Source organism: Nymphalis io, chromosome 4, assembly GCF_905147045.1.
Source record: "Nymphalis io chromosome 4, ilAglIoxx1.1, whole genome shotgun sequence".
In the NCBI taxonomy this organism is placed as follows: Eukaryota; Metazoa; Arthropoda; class Insecta; order Lepidoptera; family Nymphalidae; genus Nymphalis; species Nymphalis io.
Window position 1 is genome coordinate 6,706,689 of NC_065891.1, and position 27,296 is coordinate 6,733,984.

Consider the following 27,296-nt stretch of genomic DNA (forward strand, 5'->3'; position numbering starts at 1 on the left):
GAATGAGAGAGATATGGTCGAAGAGCCAAAATAATAGAGTTACTTAAAAGCGGTCCAGCTTATCCAAATAATTTACTTGCAGCAGAATGAGAGCATAATCGATAATTATTGGAAATATAAGCAATTCTATTGATAAAACTCTGATAAAATGACTTAGCGATCTTATTCTTGTCTATACAATTGTAGTTTAAATTTGCAAACCTGGATCTTATACAGAGGTGTGATTACCTTGCAATAAGTTTATTGTTAACCCATTGGAATGGATCAATATTATAGTTAAAAATATAATATATTAAGAGTTTCTTAGGTCATTAAATATGTATATTAAAAGTCATAATAAATTTTTTTTTTGGACATTTACGCGCCATGAATGCGTGAAGTTGTATTGCCAATTTCTATTTGTCAACCTACAAACAAGCTTTTTATGTAAGGTATAACAAAACAGAATTATACCAGAGTGTGTGTACGGCAATAACCATTAAATAATGCAATTTGTATGAGAATATATTTATTTAACATGCGCATAATATATGAATATAACTGAAACCGATATACGGTGTAGTGTGAAAATGTGTTTGATAAATATTCAAATATTGGTATTTTTGTCTCGTTTCGTTATATGCTGACCGATATGGTGTTATCTTCGTCTGATGGCGACTGGCGAGGAGTCGTGACGGACGCGGGCGCGCCGTGGCCGGGGCATGGTCGTGTGTGTATGGACGATTGTAGTTCGTACATTCCGTCGGAGTAGACGCTGCGAGTTGCTCGCGTTGACGATTCACTCGCCACGTGCCCCGTTCAACAATAGTTTATACTTTTACTGTGACCTAATTATACCAAGCTTTAATACGTTAGCATATTGGAAACGAATTAGAAAAGTGTCAGCACAAGTTTCAAAATGTGAATTTATACTTTTAATATTTGCAGCGCAGATTAACGAGAAGTGACTCAGTGATTCTAAAGTTTTTAAGTGTTTTCATCGGCTGTGAATGAGAGGAGGATGTCTGTTTTCGAACTGCGATAGATTGGATACTTAACTAAAATAAACCCGACTAATCAGCTTCGTGCGATTGGGATACGGTTTATAATAACTTACGCATGGGAGCCAATGCATACGTTTAAAATTTTACTTTGGTATTTATAAGAAAATTGTCAAAATGATTTTTATCCGGAGCTGGCAGTTATTAACAGTTGCTGTTGGGATCATAGTAACATGCCCGAACGTTATGACATTTAGCAACTTCACAACAGCAGGTTTGAACATTTATCTTAACCTATTGGATTAACAGTTTGAAATAATAAGCTCTTCTAACTACTCATGGAAACATGTCACTATTCTAACAAAGGATTTGTATAATTCTTGCTGCACCTTGTCTGTTATTATAAGTATAAAACCCCAAAGCCGTTTCAATTTTTATTGAATAATGTTCGTATAAACGTGACTTAAATTCAAAGTTTACGTGTTAATGTATGTGAGGGATATAGGAAACGGTCTCCCATATGTCGAATGTGGAGACTTTACTTAAATCATTTTTCCTTGACTTGTAATAAACTTTAGTAATTTTAGTTTCCCGTTTTCTGTACATATGAACTTTTGTTTTTTTTTTTATATATAAAATTTTGCAAATGTTTGGCGTTTTTGCAAATGGGCTACCTGTAAGTTGTCACCACCGCTCGCAGATTGGCGCTGTAAGAAATATTAACCATTCCTTACGGGAATTAAGATGTTATATATTAAAAAAATTACCGCTGAGTTTCTTTCGCCGGTTCTTCTCAGGTCTGAGGTGTTTATTTTCGAATCAGTGTTAGATTTATGGCAATCAATATTATTGGTGTCTGTAGTTACACTGGCTCACTCACAGTGATGAATAAGTGGTACCTAGCTAGACTGGTTTCCTCAAAACCCTACCATAAGGTGTGTTTTTGATTTTTTGGAGATATAATGCGTATAATTAATTTATTGATGAAAATAATTAATGATAAAAGTCCATTAGTACCGTTTTGTAGGTATAAAGTATAAAGCATTGAAATTCATATAATAATAGCAGTTTTAAAATCCATCATAAAGCTATTATTAAGGTAAATTGTTCTTTAATGCGAGATAAAGATATTGCTAATTGATTGAACGAACATTGAAGCGGCTTTGACTGTGTTAATATAAAATGTCTTGAATAATGTATGAGCATAGCCAATAATACTTTGTCACTATACTTCTGGCAAAATCTTGCGTATAATTTGTTGACTAATTTGGAAATTAATGCTTGGTACTAGAGCTACGTCACAACAATAACAATGTTATATACTACTTAGTAAGGAATGTAAGCGGACAGCGCCGCTTTGCTTACAGAAACATACGGAATTAAGGAGAGCTTGTAAGTATTTAATGATGCTATGCAATTGTGCTAACAAATTGTGCACAGATAAGAAATATTGATAAAAAATTACTAATACACGTAATTGTAGCCCATCACCAAATGCGCTACCACCTTTTTTTGTTATGTCTCGATACTTAATTTTTTTTTAGTGTTAATCAAAATTTCAAGTAAATATAGTATTTTAATGGGTATAGTAGTATCACATCGTATCTTATATATATTTATTGATCAGTAAAAATATAACTAGTATTCAATAATAATATGTAATATTATTTTATCGTTTTATTCCGGTAAAATCTCAGTTAAAGAGTGAATAAACGAAATATAAAATATGTCTCTTTGACTATAATTAAATCAGCGGTACGTAATGAGGTTATTATTAATAAATAAATAAACAAATGGTTAACTTATATACCTAGTACAATATTGAATGAAGGTGAGTCATGAGCATCGTAATTGTCTAAGTCGGAACTGATTTTTCTCTTGGTTTTACGGTAAGGGTTCAATATCCATGACTCATAGAATCTCAGCATCTTGTTTAAAGGCGAATTAGTCAAAATATAATGATTCATAGTAAGTCGTATTGGAGACAATTGTGCGCTACAATTAAGAAAAGTTATGAATATGTTTCTACTTTTTAGTGTCGTAATCAGTTCTATTCTGAGAACAAATAAACATAACAAACTGATAAAAAGGTTTTATATCAAAGATATGGTGTATGGTTTTGTCTGCAGTCTTTAACTTAAAGCTGATATAACTATATAAACAGCTTTTTTTAGACGCAGTCTTATTTTACATGTGAGAAAACCATGATTATTTCCTTCAATTCTTTAGTACGTAGTATTAAAGAGGGAAAAGCAGAGGCCGTTTCAAGGTCATGGAAAAGTTAATGTTCAAATTAATATTATGAATGTACCTTCGCATTTGTATTAAATGTGTTCGGAACAAAAAGGTTTTATTAGTTCTGTAATTATGTACTGTTATTAACAATATCATTTATTTCATAGAAATTGATATTAATCAAAATTAGTTCAAAGATAAAGATTGTCAGGATCAAATTGTATGTTTTGATATTGACACAATTTCAATGCAAAATAATACACGATGAACTGAATAACTTAAATACCTACTTTTTTTTTAACTCAATGAGGATTTTGCTGTCAGTTAACATTTATTTAGTGTCAGTATTGAATGACAAATATTTTAAAAGTTAGCAAGATAGGCAGTAACTTTGATTGAGAAAACTGAAAACTTGGAAAATAATATACGTAAGAATTCTAGTCGTAAAGTTGTATACTATATAAGTATATTGATACAATATATATGATCGTTTTTAATATATAAATAAATTAATTATCATAAATATGTATCGGTTAAATTTTCATATAATTGAGGTATGTAATCAGAATATATTTATGAATGTCATTAATCATTTTCTTTTTTTATTTGGACTGTAAATAGAAATTGGGGTTTTGTATTCAACAAATATATTATATATATATTCTACATCATGTCATATTCTGACAGTGAAAAAGAAAAAGTAAATAGTATCGTACGTTGGTAAATGTTCAACTCTGGGCTAAATTTTTCTCTACATTTTAGGCGAAGGTTTCTCTTTTATTTTACTATGTTGCTCCAAGTTTTTGACGATGTTTTTCCTAAACGCTGACTGCGAAATTAATTGTAACAACTAAAGCACTTATAAAGTCACCGTCGCTTGCCATGATTTGAATTCGTGATATTCGCTTAAGAACCACGTGCTCTGTTGTGGTTATTCAATTGAAAATAATTGTATTTTTTTATCCAATCGTTTCAAGCAAAACAAGGTCATATTTGCCTTTAAGCCTTTGCCTTTCAAAGGGTTAATTTTGCGTTATAATTTATAACATATTTGAAATAATGTCACGATTAGTATCGAATTTTTGTGATAAGCCAGACCATCGAATAAACACGCTTGTTGAAACAAGGCCAGGTAAACTGCAAGGACAAAATTTAGAACAAAATATTTTATATATATAGTAAAAATAGACAACAAACTATGTAGAAATCACGACTTTAATAGTTAGCACGTAGCAGAGCTGTCATTTCTATTCAATACAATTATCTATCGTGCTTATATTAAAAAAATGCTTTTTTTTTTGTAATTGTGAACTATAGATTTATGTTCCTTGTAGTTAGTTTTGACCTTAATTAAGTCATTTAGTAATATTAGAACTGTAACTGCAGTAGTGATTAGATAAAACCCTATTATTTCACTTTTTGAAATAATATTATAAAATAACAAGGATAAAATATTTTATTTTCTACCTTATACTTACAACTATGCTAAATCTGGAACATTCTAAATACAATTACAATTGTATGTATTTTGTGAGCTCTTAAAGAACCTAGAAATACTCAGGTTAAAATTTGTGTATTAACTTTTTTTTTATAGAATAGGAAGGTGGACGAACACATGGGCCACCTGATGGTAAGTGGTCACTAACAACGCCCTTAGACATTGGCATTCTAAGAAATGTCAACCATCGCTTACATAGCCAATGCGCCACCAACCTTGGGAACTAAGATTTTATGTCCCTTGTGCCTGTAATTACACTGGCTCACTCACCCTTTAAACCGGAACATAACAATATCAAGTACTTCTGTTTTGCGGTAGAATATCTGATGAGTGGGTGGTTCTTACCCAGACGAGCTTGCACAAAGCCCTACCACAAGTAGGGTTTATTAAAGTATATTTTATTAAAATATATGTTAACGCTAATTTTTTTTTTTTTGATAATGATCCAAACAACAAACGAGAGACGTTATGGGACATCCGGTTGAAACGAAGTTGCTTTCGCTATACAATGAAAAATATATTGTGTGAGAATAACTAGATGAGGCATAAAAATAAATACTTGTACCTTCGAATAAATAAAAATACGCTTGTAAATAAACAATATACAACGCACGCAATAATACAACGCACATATTATAGCAAACGTGTTGTGACGGTCTAAATCTTACACATATTTCCGGCCTTTATAAAAATAATATTTAATAATCCACGTTCTAAAAAAAACAAGATTTAGTTTAACAGATTGTATTGTCTTCAGTTCCAACAGTTTGTGCAAAATTAATTACAATTGTCTTGTCGGAACTTGTTTAAAATCAAGCAGCATGATTTAACCCTTATGGTTCACATACAAACCAGTGATGTTAATTATAAGCTTGTAATAAAAAAAAGGTTTTAATAGGTAGTTATTTTTTATCGTTCGATACGATGTATTTTTTAAAAGTTTATTGGCGATAATTATTACTTTAGACCGTAAATAGTAGTAAGGCCAAAAGTATTTTATTTAAATATACAAATGTCACAGTAATGAAAAATAGACCGTTGATTTTGTTTTTGCAAATGCTTATTCATTACGAAAATAGTTTGATCTATGATCTTATGTTCCAGTATGTTCTATGTAATAGTCATTATGCATAAGCATACAATAGTAATATTATTTAAATTCAAACTTTAGGTATGTAAATTTTTATTAAATCCCACGAGGATTGTCTTCGCACATACTATCATTTTACCACCCTTGCCTTGCTTGTTTACACCTGACAATTTTTTGTCAGGTGTAATTTGTCCTTGAAATCAGAGATGAGCTATAATGACTACTTAAAAGTGTTCAATAAGTTCTTCTTCGACTTAAATTTGGGCTTTATTAATATGCCCACGTTTATCTCTCTCTTCTCTAAAAACTCAAGTGGTTCCCAAGCAGTTTTCTCACGGAATACATATGTTTTCTGCCTTATAGTGTTTAATCCAAATAGTTATAGTAGTTGAAACAAATATTTTAGTAGTTAAAGACTGTCATGAAAATCTCTTCAATGTGATAAAAATCTAACTTTTATAACCCCTTACCATTCAATACGTTTAAAAAGTCAAGTAAAAGTCTATTGTTTAGCTTTCTGAATATCTGTAGTTACTTAATTGTTTTAATGGAATTGAATTTTATGGTTGTATATTTGTGTCCTTGTTATTATTATTATTTGTATATTAATATTTTCATTATAATATACAAAGATTATATATTGTTTATTATTTTCAAATCCTATATATCTGACGGCGTATTAGTAGAGACATTAGATAAATCAATCTTATGTTATAATTCAAGCCAAAGAATTATTCAAACGTAATTAAAATTAACTGCGATCCTTCGATGACGTCCAATTACAATATAGCTGTCCGTTTGACGTTCCGCCAGAGTGACATAACAACAAAAAGTCTGCTGTCACTCTCGGCTCAATTTTAAAAGTCTCAATTGATGGCGGCGCCACAGTCTCTCCGTCACATTAGTCAATATTTACACACTTTCTCATCGTTTTATTCAATTTCTTGTCTTCTATCTAAAGGTTGACAGAAGAGATCGCTTACTTAGCGATAAGCCTGCCTTTATTTGTTAGTGTGCAATAACTCATATTTGAATTGTAATTAACCTTATCATTTCAAGACAGACTCAAGCTCTAAAGTATAATGAGGCGATTAACAATGTATTTTTTATGTTTATACCAACTAGTCGAAGCGAAAACAGCCAGAACGCTTCAATCTCGAACGCTAGTAAAAATATAATTTATATATTGAAACTATACGAGAGCTGTGTGTATTTCAGAAACGACATTAGAAAAAAAACGAGACAATACATCATTGTCCAGATAAAAACTCAGTAACAACATCTAAGTTCACTGGTAGAGTCGTTATGATGATATTATTGAAGAGGTTTGAAATAGCACATAAAAAATATGTAGTAAAATAAATATATATAAAATTTTGTTAGTAACAAATATACTTTTCTTAAAATTATAGTAATATATACGGGCGTAAAGATTGGTGGCGTATAGGGGACATGACGGCATAAGAGAGCGCTATGCCGCTTGCCATCACGACGTATGAGTCGAACTTACCCCCAAGACGCGCAAATAGATGTTTTATATCAAAAACAGTACGCAGCACTGGTTAGATATGAGCGGAGAGATCACATGGCACGATACATTCTGAATGACCGAGTGATTTTTGTTGATACGGTGCTTATATTATGAAAAATATTATCAATAGTTTCGTTAACGATCATTTTGTTAGTTGAGTTGTGACTTAAATAGTAAAAGTGATACTAGTACAAATGTACATGTCAAGAAAAATCTATTTAATATTCGTATATAAACAAATATCGGAGGGTAGATAAGCCAATCTTAGATTTATGCAATGATTTGCTAATAGCTCTGCTACATTGACGGGCTGGTTGGCGTGGTTGGTAGATTCTTGCATTTCACGCTGAAGATTGTGGGTTCGATTCTCAACCAGGACAGACATTTACGTGCATGAACATGTATGTTTGTCTTGAGTCTGGGTGTAATTATCTATATAAGTATGTATTTACACCAGAAAAGTAGTATATGCAGTATTTCAGTTATCTGATTTCGATAGCACAAGCTCTGCTTAGTTTGAGATCAGACGGCCGTGTGTGAATAATGTCCCGGGATATTATTCATTTATTTATTTATTATTAACAGTTCTTGATTACTATATTTTTATTTATTTGTATCTACTTTAATTTTAATTTAAACAGTTAAAAACATCACCCACATTCAAATAACGGATTCATAATAATATGATAAATTATTTAAAATCTTGACCAATGATGACAAGTCAATTACATCTGCTTCGGTTAAAATGTTCGTTTCGTCGTCGTTTCGCATTATACTTGTAATGTATATTCAACCTTTTAAAAATTGTGGTTTGCTTTCTTCAATCATCAATATCTAAAAAATTTTATCTCTTCAAAAACCTACATTAGGTTTAGAAGTTAAGAAAGTATCACGATATACATTAACTATATAAGTGAAAAAACTAAAATTGGTGTATGTTTTTGCTTCATTGCTTGTAATAGAAGGAAATGCCTCATTCCACAATTATTTTAGTAACAGGATGTATATTCTGATATCTTAAAGGGGACATCCGGCGACAGCTGTATACAATAGTTTTATTATACCGAGAGAAGTCCAACAACGTATCATTATAGTCCAGTTTTGAAAAAAATACATATGTATTTCACTTCCTAGTCAAGTCAGGTTCTTCATTTTTATTGTGATTTTTAATGTTTTTTCGAGGATAGTATATATATGTTTTAATTAAATATTAATATTATTTTAGTCATACCACTACCTACCTCATATCCTATCAGTAATTACTTACACCGTTGGTTGCCTTTAAGAGATCGCTATGTAGCGATAAGTTCACCATAATTGTACATTTATTTGAGCAGTATACATGTTTTGTATTTTTCTCTTTGTGGTGTGGTGTACAATAAAGTATAAAGTAAATTTAAGTAATGTATATATAATAATAGTAATATATATATAATATATATATATTATTAATTCAATGAGTGTCTGGTTAGCAACAAGAATAAGAATTGTTTCTACTTTTAGATCTTTTTGATGGGTGATAAAATCAAAGATAAACTGCCAAAATATATGCTTCATATATTTTTAGAACTAGCAACACGAATTTGCAAACAAAGCGTATCATGCAAAGAACTGTTTTACAGCTATTTTTAATTTAGAATTTTAAATTACACGTATTTTCTTAAATGGCTTTCATGGGAAGGATTTTTTTTCGAAAATATGCAGGTATGTTGGTATGTGTACCGTTAATGGTTATTTACTTGAACAACCATTTCCGTAATATATAACTCTTGAATATAAACAAGGTACTTTTGTTCATTTAAGTTATAACATTACCCGGTTACACGAATTGTTGCTCAAAGCAATTTGCTTAAAATAAATTATTATAAAGAAACAAATAACCTGAACGCGAACAACCCGGCACAGAGATAAACAAGCTTTAGATTCTTAATTTAGAAATGTGAGGTGTATTCGAAGGTGTGACGGAAGCTTTCCAGGTTTTAGCAAAATCTGAAAGAAACCAAAGGCGTGATGACGACGCCAACATGTTTATTTCTAAATAAATAATCTCTTTTAAAAAATAATGGAGAGATGCTATTGAAGCATATGTTTTTTGGTTATTGACCGATTACTCAAAAATGGCTCGACTGCTCTGAATTTGAAAAAATCGACTAAACATATTTACTCTCAAAAATGTGTACTTATCGTGACTTGTTTTTTTTTAACGTATGATATTTGATTTCAAAATCGCTTCAGACGTTGCTTAATGAGTTAGTTAATTAGTTACTAATGCAGCTTATATTATCATTCACTGACGTAAGCTCACTTCCCGATAAATTGTACCCACATTACTAGTATTAATTCTTATCAAAATTGCAAAATTTTCAAAGTTTTTCGCATATAAAAATTACCTTTTACACTTTGCATTAGTAATTTCGGATAGATTACTGGATGTTACAAAAGTTCGTTTAAAAAAAATTACGATAAGATCGTATCACACTGTTTCAAATATAACTTATTCTATAATTATTATAAACATATCCGTATAGGAGATGGTCAGGATCTTTACCAATATTACTAGATAATATGAGATTTAGTAAATATGTTGGCAAGATATAATTGTGCAGCAGGTATAGGCAGATGATTATGATTATTTTCCAAGTAATTTATTGGTTCTGAATTATAAATTGTGATTCTGTTTAATCGTTTCTTTCACTTTACTAAGAGTAGCATAGACTTGCCAAATAATTCACTTTATTAGTAAGCTAACTCAAATTGCTATACTACTGCAATATGGTTATATTTCAGGTTAAACAGATATCTTAGCCCACACTACTTTTCGATTCTCAGTATCAGTAATGCCGTATTAAAAACATATATAGATGTTATATAAATCGATCACGTCATTATATGAAATGCCTAAAACATTAACAAGATAGACCACGGGATTCTAATCAATTAATTGCCTAATACCTTTTCCAAAGTTTGATATAATCAATTGTTATCAGCTAGCGACAGAGAGGTTCATTCGCCATCTTGCGGGTAGGATTAATTTACCGAATGCTGACCGCACCTTTGTTTGTCACACCCCAAACATGAGCTAATTAATAGAGTTTTCAATACATTGCCGTGGTAACTCGTCTTACGTTACACGTACCATTAGCATGATAGGCTTATTTGTTCCAATGTTTCTTCGTCATACTTCAATTCGTTACTATATATTCCCCTCCGTCGGAACGGTGTAACGCTAAACGAACTCTTGGCAAGGTTGTTAATGTTTGTCTTCCCTACATGATTAACTACTTGGTTAACATTACCGATAGCTGATGTTACATGTTACGTTGATAAATTGGTCGTGAAAAGTTTTCCATGAAACGCTCATTTTCTTTTTCTTTTTGAAGAGTAGGTGCGGTTGCATTATTGAGTGCCATTTAGCAGGGCATTACTGGTTATGATGTGTATGTTTGTACATTAATGCGCCATCAGTTTTTAGTTATGTTCGTATGAACTAAATTTACATTGTTTTGTTTTTAAGAAAATTATTAAAAACAATTACAAATATTTCCAAATTAGAAACGATTTTTATGTAGCGATTTATAATGAATAAATAGAAATAAGAAAAAGTCTTAATTGTGGTTTCAGATGACGAAACGAGTGGTCCGACAATTATACCCAATAAAAATGAAATAATTTTAAAGGAAGGTCAAAACTTCACGATATATTGTAAATGGAATCATCCAGTACAAATAAAGCAACAAGAAATTGGGGAAGAGAGAACAGGGTCTTTCGAAATGGTATTAAGAGACGTCTCAAGTCCTAATGATCCGAATGTATATGAATCCGCGCTCGATTTGTACAACGTTGATAAATTTACTGTCGGTTATTACGCATGTTTTAATAAAACAGTGAACGAAACTGATTTCTTAAAAAATATAATGGAAGAACCTGTCAATACGAAAAACATTTCATATATTTATATCTATGTTGATGGTGAGATTTTACTTTTTGTCTTATAATTTTTAGTTATATTTTAATTCAATTTCATAAATAATCAACGCTGATCTGTGATACTTTTAGAAACGAATAGCTTACTTGCACCCATGAGGGAGGTCGTAATAACGAGAAATGATACCACTATTTTAGTCGAATGTAGACCTACGACACCTGATGTAAACGTTACGTTGTTAGGGGTATGTATATAACAAGTATTAAAATATATAAACTTTTAACAGAGACAGTACATAAATTGCTTTGAACAAATATTATGTATGATTTATAAATAAAATCTACAAAACAAATAGCTTGCAGTTTACATATGCATGGTTCGTAAAATCTAATTTATGTATTTAACAAATTATAACAATTACGTGAAATGGGGCAATGATCACTATTTTAATTAGAAAAATAAACGAATATTATTACGGAAAAGATAAAATGCATGTTAAAATTGACGTTGTCTCATTAAGTGCTTACGAATAAAACTAACGCTTAATGCTGCGAGATCTAAAGTAACTAAGGCATGTAACTTCGAATTGTTGATTGCTTGAGATAATTTCATAACAACGTTCTTAATATTCAGGAATTTGCAGACAATGAATACACAGTATACAATTTTAGCCCCAAAATCGGGTTCACCTTCGATAACAATCTTTTGGATGTTACATTATCTATTTTCACTTGTGTCTTTGAGAGACGAGGCTTAACGGATCGAAGCTACGTTTTTGTAAATAAATGTAGGTGATTAGATGATGTGTGATTTTATCTTAACGTATATATGCTGCGTTCACTGGAAAAATATTATTTTTTAAATAACAATTCTATCTTTAAGATGCGAATGCTTAGATTTTTTGCGGTGAACGTAGTAAAATAATGTTTTTCAATTTACTTTATATCAATTTATTTAAAAAAAAAATGAATAAAAAGGAACAAAAAAATGTGAATTGTACTAAATAATTCGAGTTTAATATAAAATTGAAAAACATAATTTTGAGGCAATTATGTTCGTACTAACAACACATTATTTATTTGGTAATATTGACAATAGCAGCAGAGTAACAAGACACCAGAAATTTCAAAATACTCTCCAAAGATTGGATTTTTAGTGAAATCGCGTAAGTCGCGTAAATACTTATGCGAAGGACACCAAGGAAAAGCAAATGAAATGAAATATATGATTTGTAAGTAGATAGTGCTGATATCTTGATGTCACATAACGAGGTAGCGTGGTGTGATGGTTACATTCAGTGTTAAACCAAAGTTAATCCTTTGCGTATATCGGCTTGCTGCTTGTAATTTTTACTTCTTTTCTTACTTGGTGTGGTGCTCTGTATGATCTTTGTGCACTCACTTAATATATTAAGACTAATTTACTAACTTATAATAATTTATCATTTTTTATTGTATTAATTTTGTTTTATTAATAACACGTTTTGTACTTTTTTACCAGTTTTGCACTAGTATGTTAATATAGATATAAGATCGAACAATGGAGAACGAACAGTGTAGGAGGGTAAATTTTAGTTTATTTAATATATGCCATTCATAGCAACATTGTTTATCTTGGCACGTTTTGAGTAAACAGCGCTTTTCTGTTATTTCTAAAATGCAAAAGTAAGTAAAAAATACGCAAAATTAAGAAACGACATTAATTATTTAATTCGTATAACAACTTTTACATTACAAACAATAGGATTTATGAGATTTTTTACATCGTAGATAAAAATAATTTTAATATAACAGATAATAATAAAGTTTTCAATCATGATACACTAAAACTAAGTAGATATATAATTTTTTTTCTAGAAACTTTTAATTAATGTGAATTATTATACATATAGGCTATTTTACGAATTTCTACTGTTTCTATGTACGCAAAACTTTTGAAGATATATTTTAGAAATAAATAGTTTGAAAAGCGTTGTTTCTAGATGCTATTTCACGAAATACTGCACGATTTAATAAATGTATTCTATGCAAGTTATCAATAAATAATAAGAGTATTTTTTCAGAATATTTACAAACAAAACTTTAAATTATTTCGCTCTGTAACTATTGATTCCTGAAGAATATCAAAATACATAATATAATACGCAAAGAACAATTATTAAATAAAAACATATTTACAAAATGAAATCACAAGCTATTAATAAATATTTAATTAATTTTATTTATAATATTATCTTTTACGTGTGAGGGAAAATAGTTACAGCTTGTTTGAATAATTAACCGCAAATCGTTCGAAAACTGCACGGTATAAATGCAACAAACTTAATTTTAATTATTGATAGATAGATTAACATATGAAACAAGCTGCATGTTCTAATCAGTATCATAAAGCTTTTGAATGAAGATCAAACAACATAATATGATAAAATGTTAATTAGTTTATATATCTTATACGCAAGAAGCTACGAGAAAGATAAATATAGAGATATTTCTTTCTGTGTTTTATGTTCGAATCCGTTTTAATCTTTACGTTAAATTTCAAATGTGAATCAAAATTATAAAATGTATAAAATATTCGTTTTATTATGATTTTTTAATAAATATTTTTTAATTAGAGCTTTGAACTTATAGTACACACATACATGTCTTACTTAAGTTATATTTATTTTCTCTTAAGCACTGTGCTTGTTATATAGTTTTGTGGATTATTGATTATGTTCGCGCTTGTTATATTCTATATAATTATGAAAAATATAAAAAATAATAATTTAATTAAAATAAAATCAATTAAGATATTAATGTCTCTAATATTATTCTAAAAAAATTGCGTGCAGTATTTTATAATAGCGCTTCAATTCCTTTTTGGTTCTCAATTTTCAAAGTAAATCGTTTTTCTTTTTCAAGTATTTAAGGCTGAATTATTATCATAAAATAAATTTTATAAAATTTAATTGAAACATATTTTTTTTCTTTTCTTTTTTAAGATAAAAACGTGGTGCCTCCAACGCCAAAGATTATAATTAATTCAAAGTTTTTCTTGGAGGGTGAAACCTTTTCCCTCAATTGCACAGTATTATATACAACTAATTCGGCAGTCAAATTAACATGGAATATTCCACGACAAGAACCGATAGAGGTTAGTACCATATATATATATATGTTGGTAAAATGTCGCATCCAATTCCAATTTAGAAAATATTATGGTTGTTTAGTTTGTTTCATTATTAATAAATTATATAATTTTTAAAAACTTTTTAAAGGAGAGTATTGGAATTGATACGAATGAACATAATATGACAGGCGACATTTTGTACAAAAGTATTACCATAGCGAATGCAACTATAAACGATGCAGGAAACTATACGTGCACATGTACCAACCCAATCGACAACCGCGTAGCGAGAGTTGTAAAAATATACAAAGGTAAGTAAACACATACTGCTAAATGAGTCGTAAACGGTTATAATATTGTTATTATTTATTATTATTATTTTTGATGATTATTAGAAGATTTTTTTAGATTAGATAGACACACGGGTAAATAGGCGACCTGATCGTAAGTCTCACCACTGCCCATAGATATTGGCATTGTAAGAAATATTAACCATAACTTACATCGCCAATGCGCCACCAACCTTAGGAACTAAGATGTTAAATCCCTTGTGCTTGTAGTTACATTGGCTCACTTACCCTTCAAACCGGAACGCAACGATATTTAGTATTGCTGTTTAGCGGTAGAATGTCTGATGTGTGGCTGGTACCTACCCAGAGGAAACAAAGCCCTACCACCAGCAAAAAAAAGTTTAGGGTGGTTGGTATCTAGACGGGCATGCACAAAGCCGTACCACCTTATAAATACTATACCACTATAATACATTACATACTGCCTGATAGCCTACTTTTATTTCTTTTATGAATACATTCTCAATATTAAACTTTTCAGGTAATAGAGGGTATGTTAAACTTAAATCAGCACTACGAAATCTTGATTTAATCGAAGCTACGCAAGAAACGATTCGTTTGCAATTTATAATAGACGCATATCCTCCAGCAAATTTTATGTTGTAAGTAACTCAGAAATTTACTCGTTTAATTGTAAGCAATTATTAAAAGCTAGCTTATAGAAATATTGACTTATTGTGACTCAATTTTTATAGCCTGCTTGATGGTAAAAAGCTGCCAGAAGACGATGAGAAATACAAAATAACCAAGAAATATGATTCTGTTTATCTGAATATAGATCCTTTGAATATTGAAGATACTGGAAGCTATACTATGGTTGCTAGCAATGAATACGAAAGTGATAATTTAACATACAACATTAGAGTAAAAGGTATCGTACTAGAATGGGGTTACGGTTTCATTTAAACTATTTAAACACTGATATTCAATTAATCTCAAGAGTTTTAATTTTAGCTTCTCCTGTTGTTGAATTCGGGCCAGAAGTCGACAAAAAATATTTATTAGGCTCAATAGCGACGCTTAAGTGTGAGGCTATTGGATATCCCTTGCCAAAAATAAAGTGGGTATTCATAAATGAAACTGGCGAAGAAAATTCTTACGAGGTATTTTATCACGTCGTGCATATTTATGACTTTAAACCAAGTGTATTTATAATGTTAATAATTTTAATTGCGTCGCAGGCTATCAATTCCACTGCCGAGTCAATTATAAGAGTATCCTCGCTTGTCAAAGTACCAGTACAGACTTCGGGAACTGTAATATGTCATGCAAGAAATTCAGAGGGAAATGATTCTGCAACGAGGAATCTTCTAGTGTATGAGATACCAGGCGGTTTCGGAGTGAAGAATGCCGACAAGGCCTGGTTTCCTGAGGGTCAACGTGTTAGGATGGCATGTTACGCTTCAAAGTATAACTTTCTCAATGTCAGATGGATAAGAGATGATAACAAGTCAAGAGTGGATATTGGTATGTTTTAAAGCAGTTTTGCATATAATCAGATTAAATAATACTAGTTTGAAGGAGATAAATGAAATAAATAATCAACGAATATTTTGTCGTTTCAATCGTACACGCTTTCTATAAGTCTAATATTATAATAAAATATATATTATATAGTAAACAATTGCCACAAAGTAAAAATATTATGTATATTTCACTTTATTTTATTATTACAGTGACGCTAAGAACGTCTCCCTTCTCTTTGATTGCAACATTGGAAATACAAAATATATCAATTGAAGATGAAGGCAATTACACTTGTATTGGAGAAAAAAAAGACGGCTCAAGCGAAAGTCAAACGGTTTTATTCACGGTTGCAGGTATGTTTTTTTTATTATTGGAAAGCGGATGTGCAAATGGTGAGTGGTCACCGCCACCTATAAAATACGCCACCAACCTTGGGAACTATAATGCTATGTCCCTCGTGTCTGTAAAATATTACTCTTAATTATGTTTTCTATTTCTGTGCAAAGCTCATGGGTGTAGCGAGAGCATTATTTTATTACTACGCCCAAACAATAATTATACCAATTTAATTGAACTTACATCTCTGCCTTTCGTATTCAAGCATCACATCATGTAAGCCCAAATAAGGCTAAAAATAAAATCAACCTTGATCATTTTAATTTTCATATTTAGTAACAATATTTTATTACACAAGTATTTGCTATAATATATTTATATTATGAGAATAAAAGGTTTTTTTTTCTTTAACCAACTTATTACGTTATTGAGTTGGTTTTTTTGATGGATAAAGTACTAAAGCTAGAAAACTTATATATTTGTCTCTTGAGCCTTTGCAGGCAAATATTCAAAATAATTATTTAAAGATTTAAATATAAAAAAAATTAACTGATTATTTTTAGCAACGCATCCACCTATAATAACAGCACCAGAAAAGGATATAGACCAAGAAGTGAATCCATACCTACCAGTGAAGCTTTCTTGTCAAGCTAATGCTGTCCCACCACCTGTTGTAACTTGGCGTAGGGTAAGATAAAATCAACCTTAATTTTGAATATTATTATAATCAGTAAACTCACTCACATTGCACTTGATGAACTTCTTCGTCAGAAATGTATCAAACAAATTGAATAAGTACAAAAAAACATCCCATTATAAATATGTTTCTTTTCTATAGAATGGCGAAGTGTTGCACAATGATAGTAACATAGATATATTTGTGGACTATTTAAATTATACAACTGTCAACTCTACTATTTATATAAAGCAAATGATCGACGATTATAACAAATACGAATGTGCCGCTGAAAGCGGAGGAATCGTTAAGCACAGGTCTTACAATTTAATTATAAAAGGTAAACGGTTTATTTTACATACCCTCTTAAGTTTTTTAATTTTGTTTTTCTTTATTTTTTTGTGCATGAGTTTTTAATTTTCTTCTTTTTACATTTTCAGAAAAATCACCTTTTAAATCTGCTATATATCTCAGTATAATTGGAGTCATATTATTGTGTCTAGTTTTGTTAATTATTTATCTAGTGTGGAAGGTACGTAAAGAGAAACAGTTTAGGAAAGAATTAGCTGCAGCTGGTTTATTATACTTCAAAGAAGGGGTAACAAGATCTCTCAATCCAGATCTTGGTATCGATGAACAAGCGGAACTGTTGCCGTATGATGAGAGATTTGAGTATCCAGCTGATAAACTTATTTTAGGTAATACTATTGTACGATCTAACTTGCTTTTAAATAGTAATTTATAGATTAAATTTTAATTTTTTTTTTGTTATTGTATCTTCACAGACGTGTTTTCTGGGCTTTTGGTTTATTTTTTCTTTAATTTATTGTAATGTTTTTTTTTAATATGCCTGCATGTTTATTAACGGACAGCGATACACTATACGTATCAGGATTCAATTGATAGAGATTAATTTATAATATAAATGTTGACTTACATTTAAAATCTTAAAGAGTCCAGATAAATTCTCTGACTCAGAATGTTGACAGTTGACTTCTTTGAAGAAGTGTTAGTTGTCATTATAGATTACATTTATCAACGACAGTTCAATTAAGTTAATTGTAGTATGTAATAATATTAAGCAACCCTGGGTTGATTCATACTCGATATTACCCTCCGTACTAGGTCAACTGTATGACGGTGGGTGGGTTTGTTTATTATTATTAAACAAATGGTTTATTTCAACTTTTCTCACAAGCAATCGTAAAGCCCGTTGACGTTAAATGATAAAATATTAATATGAAACTAAAAAATTACAAAAATCTTTTTTCTGTTTTATTTCAGGAAAGCAACTTGGTGCAGGTGCTTTTGGCGTCGTGTATAAAGCTGAAGCCCGTGGTATCATCAACGCTGAGGAGACCACGCCGGTTGCTGTTAAAATGGTTAAAAAGACCGCAGATAACATGTATATTAAGGCATTGGCTTCTGAATTAAAAATCATGGTACATCTCGGAAAACACGTGAACATTGTGAATTTACTTGGTGCCTGTACAAAGAATGTTGGAAAAAGTAAGTGTTCTTATATAGCCCGCTTAGGACGCTATTAAAGTGAAATTTATTTATGCTGAGTATGAGATTTTTCTATGTAACATTTTAAGATTAAGCTATTGTAACTAAAAAAGTTTTCGCATTTGCACGTGCTTTGATTTTATTTATTTGACGAGCCGGTTGGCGTGGTTGGTAGATACTTTCACGCCGAAGGTTGTGGGTTCGATTCCCACCCAGGACAGACATTTTTGTGCAGGAACATGTCTGTTTGTCCTGAGTCTGGGTGTAATTATTTATATTAATATTATTAAGTATGTATTTACAAAATTAGGTTCCATAGGTAGGTTTCCATAGCACAAGCTTTGTACAAGCTTAATTTGGGATCAGATGGCCGTATGTGAAAAATGTCCCAGGATATTACTATATTATTATTTTTTATAAAAAGATGTGAATATATCGTGAATTTTAAATTGCTTTGGGATTATTTTAAAATATAATTTAGGATAAATTGTTGCAAATATTATCACACATTGAGATACCATCCAACGTAAATTTTAAAAAACAATTATGGCTGTAAATCTTAGTCACAATCTAATCTAATCTACTTTTTTTATATCATAAAATATTATGAGCCGCGACAGATGTGATTGATAAATCAAAGAATAAACTTTTGTTCGCAACTATTTTTGTCATTAATTTAGTTAAACGACGAGTCTCTATCAGAACGAGCGTAAATATAAATCGTTATCATAAAACCGAAATAAATTTTTAGTGTGTACATAAGTTGATAATTATTTTAATAATAACCAAAAATACCTATATTTCATATATAATTAAAAAATATATGAAAAGTATGGAAATGCTAAGAATACTTATTACCGTTTAGATTGGTTTTCCTCATATTAACTTTATTACTAAACCGATATTTTTTAGATTGTTGTGATGTCAGAGCCGAGTAATCCACTTTTATTTCAAGTACACGGTACTAAAACCCAATATAACTATAGTCACAGTTGATACCACATTGACAATGACATGAATTTCAATGGCATTAATCGTCAGATAACATTTTGCGTTTTGGATAATATTTATTTAAAAAAAAAATAGGCGCTAAGTGTACACACGCCTTTATCGCCTGTTCTATTTCTATTACGCCGCGTTAATAGCTGAGTGACGTGTTTGTTTGTGTTACAGGGGAATTGATTGTAATCGTGGAATACTGTAAGTTCGGCAACATACACAATTACATGCAGAAGCATCGAGAAGTATTTATTGATCAGCTAACTGATAACAAAGAGAAGAATCTCGGCAGAGAAAACAGAGCATTTTCGTACAGCACGGGAAGTAGCGGGTAAAAAATTTCTTTTCATTACAAGCGAATTGTAAACTACTTAAATGCTCTTTTACTAAAAACTTATGTTAAGTATAAAAAAACACATTATTCTGTTTTTACATTTCAGTATGCAGTCAGACTATTTCGGTTCTAATCACACTCAAGAAACGGATCACACGTTTGTAAACACCGCCAATACAAATAGATCCGGCAGGAAAGGTAATTGCTTCAATGATTTACTAAAAGCCACATCACCTATTTAATCAAACAAACACACACATATTAAAATGAAATTAAAAAAAAAGGTCAATACACTCCTCTATATTATGCTTAATGAATTTATTATAATTATTTATTCTAAGTAACACGGATTCAAATTTTAGGTTGGGCTTATACATGACCTGTATTCTACTAATCATTAAGTAGTTAATTCTGAGGTTTTTTATTGAATTTTTCTAAATTTGTACACAGATAATACTAATCAGCACGTGGAGTTCGTTCGAGGTAAATAATTTATTCGTAATTGGTGTATTTAAATTTTAAATATCGAATTCGTGGTATTTTATTAATCTTACATGTCGCTATTTATATTCTACATAATATATATAACAACGCTGTTTTGTGCGTGTTATACGCGTTTGCTAATCGTTCATCGGATTGAGTTACGATAAATAATTGTTATAGTTGCCGTTGACAAGTAAATTAGTCTCTAATGTATACTATATCAAGATACAATGGTAACATGTTGTACGTCCGATACGTACAACATGTTAATAATAACTGTTAAAAAAAATTGAATAACAACGTATACTGTCCGTTAATTAGTCATAAAATATATTAACTTTGACATTAATATTTAAAGTACCTACTCAATTGGCGACTAAATTGAAATAATATCGCCGTTATTATGTTAAAACAGCTGGTTTACTTATGAAATACTATTAAGTGTTGAAATCAATTGTTGCTTTGGGAATTTTTTTAAGTTTATTTAATTTGATAGTAGTCATTCATATAACTTTACACCAATTACGTTTGAAATTAATAAATTTGCGTTTCGTACTTTGTTTATTCTTAGATTATTCATTAGAATTATCGCACAGATTTTATTATTTTTTGCATAGTCGTTGTTATGTTTTGTCATGGACATTTGTATCTTATTTTTAATACGTAACATGCTTTGTACTTTATTTAAATAGGAGTAGTAATTATATATATATATAATATTAGTATTTTATACTATTGATAATATGGGATTATATTCCATCGCCAAGCATTTCTTTATTTTTTATTGCAGTAATTTTGGTAAAAAGCCGATTCGTTGGCCATCATTCAACATAGATTTTCCAATCGAAAAAGTATGAAAAAGAGAAACAAACCTTATTTATGTGTGCTATTATGCAATAGCTCTGCTGTATTATGCGGTATTAATATATCTAAATTTATAATACAAAACTATGCCACTTAACTACTTATATTAAATAAACTCTTCGCTAACATTTAAAATGTAATTTTTTCGCGAATCCATAATTTATCAAAGATTTTTTTTTTTTATAGAATAGGAAGGCGGACGAGCATATGGGCCACCTGATGGTAAGTGGTCACCAACGCTCTTAGACATTAGCATTGTAAGAAATGTCAACCATCACTTACATATCCAATGCGCCACCAACCTTGGGAACTAAGATTTTATGTCCCTTGTGCCTGTAATTACACTGGCTCACTCACCCTTCAAACCGGAACACAACAATATCAAGTATTGCTGTTTTGCGGTAGAATATCTGATGAGTGGGTGGTACCTACCCAGACGAGCTTGCACAAAGCCCTACCACCAGTAGGGCTATTATTCAAGATTTCGACCAATGAAATGACTTCAATGTCAAAGTTTTTTTGTCTTTACTCCTTTTGTAGTTGAAATAAGCTATAGTTGCATGCACGGTAATATATCATATATGAGCAGTATTAGGCTTAGTTCTTTGCTTCTGACAACTACTTCCTACTGTACGCTTCTTCACCTACTTTCGAATAGCCCGTATAGATTTCTGACTACTATGCTTCAAAAATAAATCTTAAAATTATGTTTTTATTAGTTATCATATATTAATTGTAACTTTTGATCAATTTTTTGATCAAAAGTCAAAATTCATACAATGTGTCCTTATTATTTCCAGTTTCTGAGACGGGATATGTTCAACCGGAATGGCGATCAAATTACGAGACTGACTATAGTTTTGAAGGACGGAACCCACGACCATTGACATCAAGAGATCTATTAGCGTGGGCCTTTCAAATCGCAAGAGGCATGGAATATTTAGCTAACAGAAAGGTAGGTAATATAAATATATGACAAAGAAAAATGAAATAATAATATATTTATATTATATGCTGAGCCAGTTTTCTTTAAATTATTACAATAATGACAATGAATATAATACATTATTATCTCGGCTTTTTTCATATTTACATAAAGAAAGGTATGCTAGTAAGGGTTCCTTACCAAAGATGATAAACAATTTTATTTTCATTTTGAAAATTTTGAACCGATGCCCGTATATAAAGTTATTTTAGTATGTATACGTTATAGTTTTTATATAACTGAATTTTATAAACTGGCTTTGACAGCATGAAATGGTTAAATCTTTTAAATAGTTTTGATGAACTAAACGAAGATTGAATGTAAAGTTTATTATTTAACTTAATTTAGAACTTTACCTTTCTGATGAATACTGACTAAGAATTACTCGCAGTTTATTCTGTCGCGTTAAGCCTTTATTTTCATTAATAAAAAAAAGTTCATATAATTAAACTATCCCGAATTTTATTTTCATCTATTAATAATATTGTGGTCCGCCTTTTTAATAAAGAAAAATAATTGTAATTTTAACTTTTCAGGTATTGCATGGCGATCTAGCAGCAAGAAACATTTTGTTAGCCGAAGACAATATAGTAAAAATTTGCGACTTCGGCTTAGCGCGAAGCATTTATAAAAATGATGAATACAAGAAGCAAGAGAATGTAAATATACATGACATATTTTTATTTTGCAATTTAAGCATGTTAATAATAATTAAATACCTTCATGGTGACTTTCTAACCGTCTCATATTTTCGTTTTAGTTTTTACCGTAATCACAAAGTTATCGTTGTTATAATTATCTATTGCATATAGAGGCACCGACTTAATTTAAATTGTTTGCCCATAATAGACGATTCTGTCTGTCAAAGCAAAAATATGTACTTTTACTAATTCAGTATTTTTTTTTGTATTGGCTCAATCTGGATTATATATTATGTTTCAGAGTCCACTTCCAGTGAAATGGTTAGCGATTGAATGTATGACTGACAGGATATTTTCAACGCAATCAGATGTCTGGTCATTTGGAATTGTATTGTGGGAGTTATTTTCTCTAGCCAAAACTCCTTACCCGAATGTCAGTCCAACCAGTTTAGTGCAGTGGCTATCAGATGGGTAATTCTTCGTTTATTTATTTGGTTAACGCCCTAATGCATTGCGATGCCTTTAAATTTTTTTTGTAAAAAAATATGCGATACGACTTGCGCGTCGTCTATTTCACGAAAGCCTTTAAGTAAATACCTACAACAGTTACATATGTGCAGTTAAAACTTAATCGGACGAACGATACGCGAACTCATAATAGACTAAGCTGGACTTTAAAAAAGGATAGTCATTAAATATAATTAATCGTAATTGGATGTTAGATAAATAATAAACTATTGGTCTGGCGGTCTGTAGTCTGTAGTCTGTGGCGGTCTCCGTTTATGGTATTCTATTCTGCGTAAAATTAAAGATCACTTATAATTTTAGTTTAAATAAACATATAAGCAATATATGTGTAAAATAAAATATGTTAAGTAAAAACCTTTAGTATATACGCACTGAAATATTTTATATCAAAGGATTTTCATAACATAGTTAATACTAACTATATTTGAATGATAATAGTACCAGTTACGACATTGAAGATAATATATATATAATAAGTACATAAAGTATAAGAACTTTTAACTTTACTAACTTGCTTAATACTTTAAGGCAACGTGACCTAGTTGATAGAGTCCACGGATCCCAAATAAACCGGTTATTATCCGGCTTAAAAAAGTTTAAGTATGTCGGTATATTTTTCTAAGAAATAGGTAGGTAATTAATATTTACAATATACATCGTGTCATCTTGTCTTAATGTTCTTTTATGTCAAGAAAAATGTAAATAATATCATAATATTTGTCTCTTTTTGTAGACACCGTCTCGACAAACCGCAATATGCAGACAACAAGTTATATGATGTGATGCTTCGCTGCTGGCAACAAAAGCCTACAGCGCGACCAAATTTCAGCCAATTACAGGAGATCCTTGGCTCATTCCTTGAAGATAATGTGCGAAATGTAAGATATTTTTTTTACAATACAATAAAATTTGTACCAAAAATTATTTTCCTTATAAGATGAAATGAATGATGATTTTCGGTGGATTAAAAACAATGGCAGTCTCCGATATAAATATCACCATAATCTTCCTACTAACTGTTTCTTTATTTATCGTCATAGTTGTTTAGTTTGTAATGATTTTAGATGTAGAAATTTCTAAAAAATATTTAAAAAATAAAATCCTCTGTTCCAAAAGAGAAAAATTCTAAATAATTGCTATTGATGTGATGAAATTTTGGGTAATTTAGTATAATATATATTTTTTATTCTTAGCACTATGTAGATTTGAATTCTGCATACATGGACCTGAACGTGAAAGCCGAAGGGCAAGAGGACTATTTGGCGATGATGTGCGCGCCCGACTACAACAACATGGTGACACCCAGCCCGCACCACTATGTGAACGAAGCTAAAAGTTTCTTCCCACCAACACCTACACTCCAACACGGTATGTGATCAATTGGAACACGTCTACATATATATTTGATAGTCATTCATATCTGGAAACAACAAAATAATTACTTTTACTTGCGGTCCTTGATAGGCTCCTAGTCGATTTACGTAAAAGCGGCCGTTCTTAATGTTGGATTCATCTGTGCAGGAGACATTATAGTTTCTAAATGCATACGATGCTCTCTCTAACTCCTTATTCTTTGATTCCGATGGAATAATTGCAAACCTACCCGACCGGACAGAGTTCATGGGCATAAGCTTTATGTGCTTTTCTTGGCACGGGGCTGTTAACACTCGGAATAACCGTATCGACAACATACTACGACAAACCGTGCTCTATATATCTATATGCATAGCTATTTAAATATTTCTCGTGATTTGGAATTTTATCATCCTCAACGTAACTAAGTAGTCAGTTGTAGTGACGGTGCTTTTTTCACTTATCACATCAAACAAAAAGTAAATTCACTAGGTATCACTAAAAAAATGCAATTTCTAGTAACATGAAGTTTATTACTAAATAAGAAATATAATCGTAAATGTTATAAAAGTATTCACCAAAACCTAAGGTCTTACTTATTAAATATTGTTAAGTAAAATATTTATCATTGATTTAACTTTCGAAAGACGAAGACCGATCAAAAATTTAAAGGTAAAGCTGATAAAAATCATTTTATTTAATCGTATATATAAACGGCGTATATCTTATCTTCAATAAAATATTGAATAGATTTTTTCTAATATTTTGTCATATATGCGTATTTTCCTTTTGTCAGACGGAATGGAAAATACACCATTTTGATCACGGAACTGATTCCATACGGTAATAAAATATGTGTTATAAAATAGCATGTGTCTTCTCGTCACCTTACTAACGAAATGTATATATAACATTTACTATTTTAAAATAGTTAGTTAACATATATATTAATGTTAATCGTAATTGGTAAATATTTATCGTGATTGTTGTCTTTCAATCTTATTCACTTTTATTTTTTCTATTGCATGTTCTTTTAAGTTTATGTCTTCAAGTAAATACAATTTAGCATCATATCATTGCCATATACTTACAGATGACGAAGGCTATTTGCAAATGAGTCCAACTAATCAGTCCATATTTAGTCCACGAGCTCAGAGCGCAAAGTTTGATTTTGACGCACGCAAATTGAACACAAGGGCTTCTGATCCTAATCATGGATCCGAATTGACTCCTATGCTAACTCTGAACAACTTGCCAGCGAGAAGTGGCTCAGAATCGGACTATGATGGTAACGTATCACCGTACCTCAACATGTGCCCGAGAATCGAGGAAGAAACAGACGAAGTTTTCGAAACGAAACAATATAATTTTAAGAATACACAAAATAATCAGAATAGCGCCGTAACAAATCCCACTTACATAACATTCGACGTTGATTTGGAAAAGAAACCTCAGAACATTTCCAATAATTACATCAACGTCAATGGTCTAGTCAAATAGATAATTCTATAACACACGATAACTTCTAATCTTGATAATTATTGTTACTCTTATTAAATAACTGAAAAAAAAATCTTGATCTCCTACAAATTTTGATTAAATATGTGTGTAGTTTAGTGGCATTAGAAATCTCAGTAATAACTTTTGCATGAAAATACTTCTTATTTTCTATATAATTTTATTTTAATATTCATTAGTTTTTATTTTATATATTGCGCGATTTAAAGTGAATCATAATAAAAAAATTAAGATAAGGTCGTAAATGAATGTATAAGTTGTGTGATATTTTGATATAGAAAGACGCTGGATAAAATTTGATAATGAAATGTTGGTACTCTTAGTATATTATATTATATAGATTTAATTTATTAAGCTAATGTAGAGCCAGTATTTTCTTTGATGAGCCCACCATTTAAACATTTTGTAAATAGAATACTTATTATATAAGCTAAATATGTTTTTATCTCCATCATTCCTTTAATGATTTTCGTGACTGTGATTTTCTACGAGATAAAGGAAGTCTTCATAAAATAAGATATATACAGATTATATACATTTTAATAAATAATAAAAACATTGTAATTTCTTTTAACTTGACAGGCGAGTTTGTTTATTTATATAAATATTTCTTTATTTATTAAAAATGTAATTGAATCGTTATATTATACAAAATATATATATAAAGTTTATATAAACGTTAGAATTCTCAAAACTTTATGTATTTGTGGGACGTGTATCTGTAGTTTTTTGTATGTGTTTTCTAAAATACGTCTATGTTTTAATGTTATATTATTCGTAATGTGCTTCGTGTTGATATAATAATATATTTTTGTTGATTTATTGATAAAAATATTTTTAAAATGTAAATGCCATAAACTCGATTATAATAAATAAATGGGAT

The 27,296-nt window shown here is 30.3% G+C and overlaps 1 protein-coding gene across 7 annotated transcripts; it reads left to right on the forward strand.

Annotated features, from left to right (window-relative positions):
• Positions 1-720: 720 nt before the first annotated feature.
• On the forward strand, positions 721-27,296 carry LOC126768241 (vascular endothelial growth factor receptor 1). 7 transcript variants are annotated; one of them, XM_050486235.1, is made up of 25 exons: positions 721-1,254; positions 10,956-11,303; positions 11,391-11,503; positions 11,893-12,046; positions 14,243-14,394; positions 14,519-14,681; positions 15,202-15,322; positions 15,416-15,591; positions 15,675-15,823; positions 15,902-16,187; positions 16,397-16,540; positions 17,087-17,211; positions 17,362-17,539; positions 17,640-17,897; positions 18,484-18,708; positions 19,882-20,038; positions 20,148-20,239; positions 20,492-20,524; positions 22,189-22,343; positions 22,910-23,032; positions 23,316-23,485; positions 24,276-24,420; positions 24,736-24,910; positions 25,692-25,738; positions 25,989-26,194. In XM_050486235.1, the coding sequence occupies exons 1-24, from the start codon at positions 1,158-1,160 to the stop codon at positions 25,715-25,717; spliced, it is 3,765 nt and encodes a 1,254-aa protein (XP_050342192.1). In that variant the 5' UTR covers positions 721-1,157; the 3' UTR covers positions 25,718-25,738; positions 25,989-26,194. The 7 variants fall into 7 exon arrangements, with proteins under 7 accessions (XP_050342192.1, XP_050342186.1, XP_050342188.1 ...); XM_050486229.1 differs by lacking the exon at positions 25,692-25,738 and having other exon boundaries at positions 723-1,254; positions 25,989-27,296; XM_050486231.1 differs by lacking the exons at positions 11,893-12,046; positions 25,692-25,738 and adding an exon at positions 12,358-12,490 and having other exon boundaries at positions 723-1,254; positions 25,989-27,296.

Coding starts and splice junctions, on each gene's coding strand:
- LOC126768241 (XM_050486229.1), top strand. CDS start 1,158: ATGATTTTTATCCGGAGCTGGCAGTTATTAACAGTTGCTGTTGGGATC. Junction 11,304..11,390: donor TATTTATATCTATGTTGATG/GTGAGATTTTAC, acceptor TGATACTTTTAG/AAACGAATAGCTTACTTGCA. Junction 14,682..15,201: donor AGTTGTAAAAATATACAAAG/GTAAGTAAACAC, acceptor TAAACTTTTCAG/GTAATAGAGGGTATGTTAAA.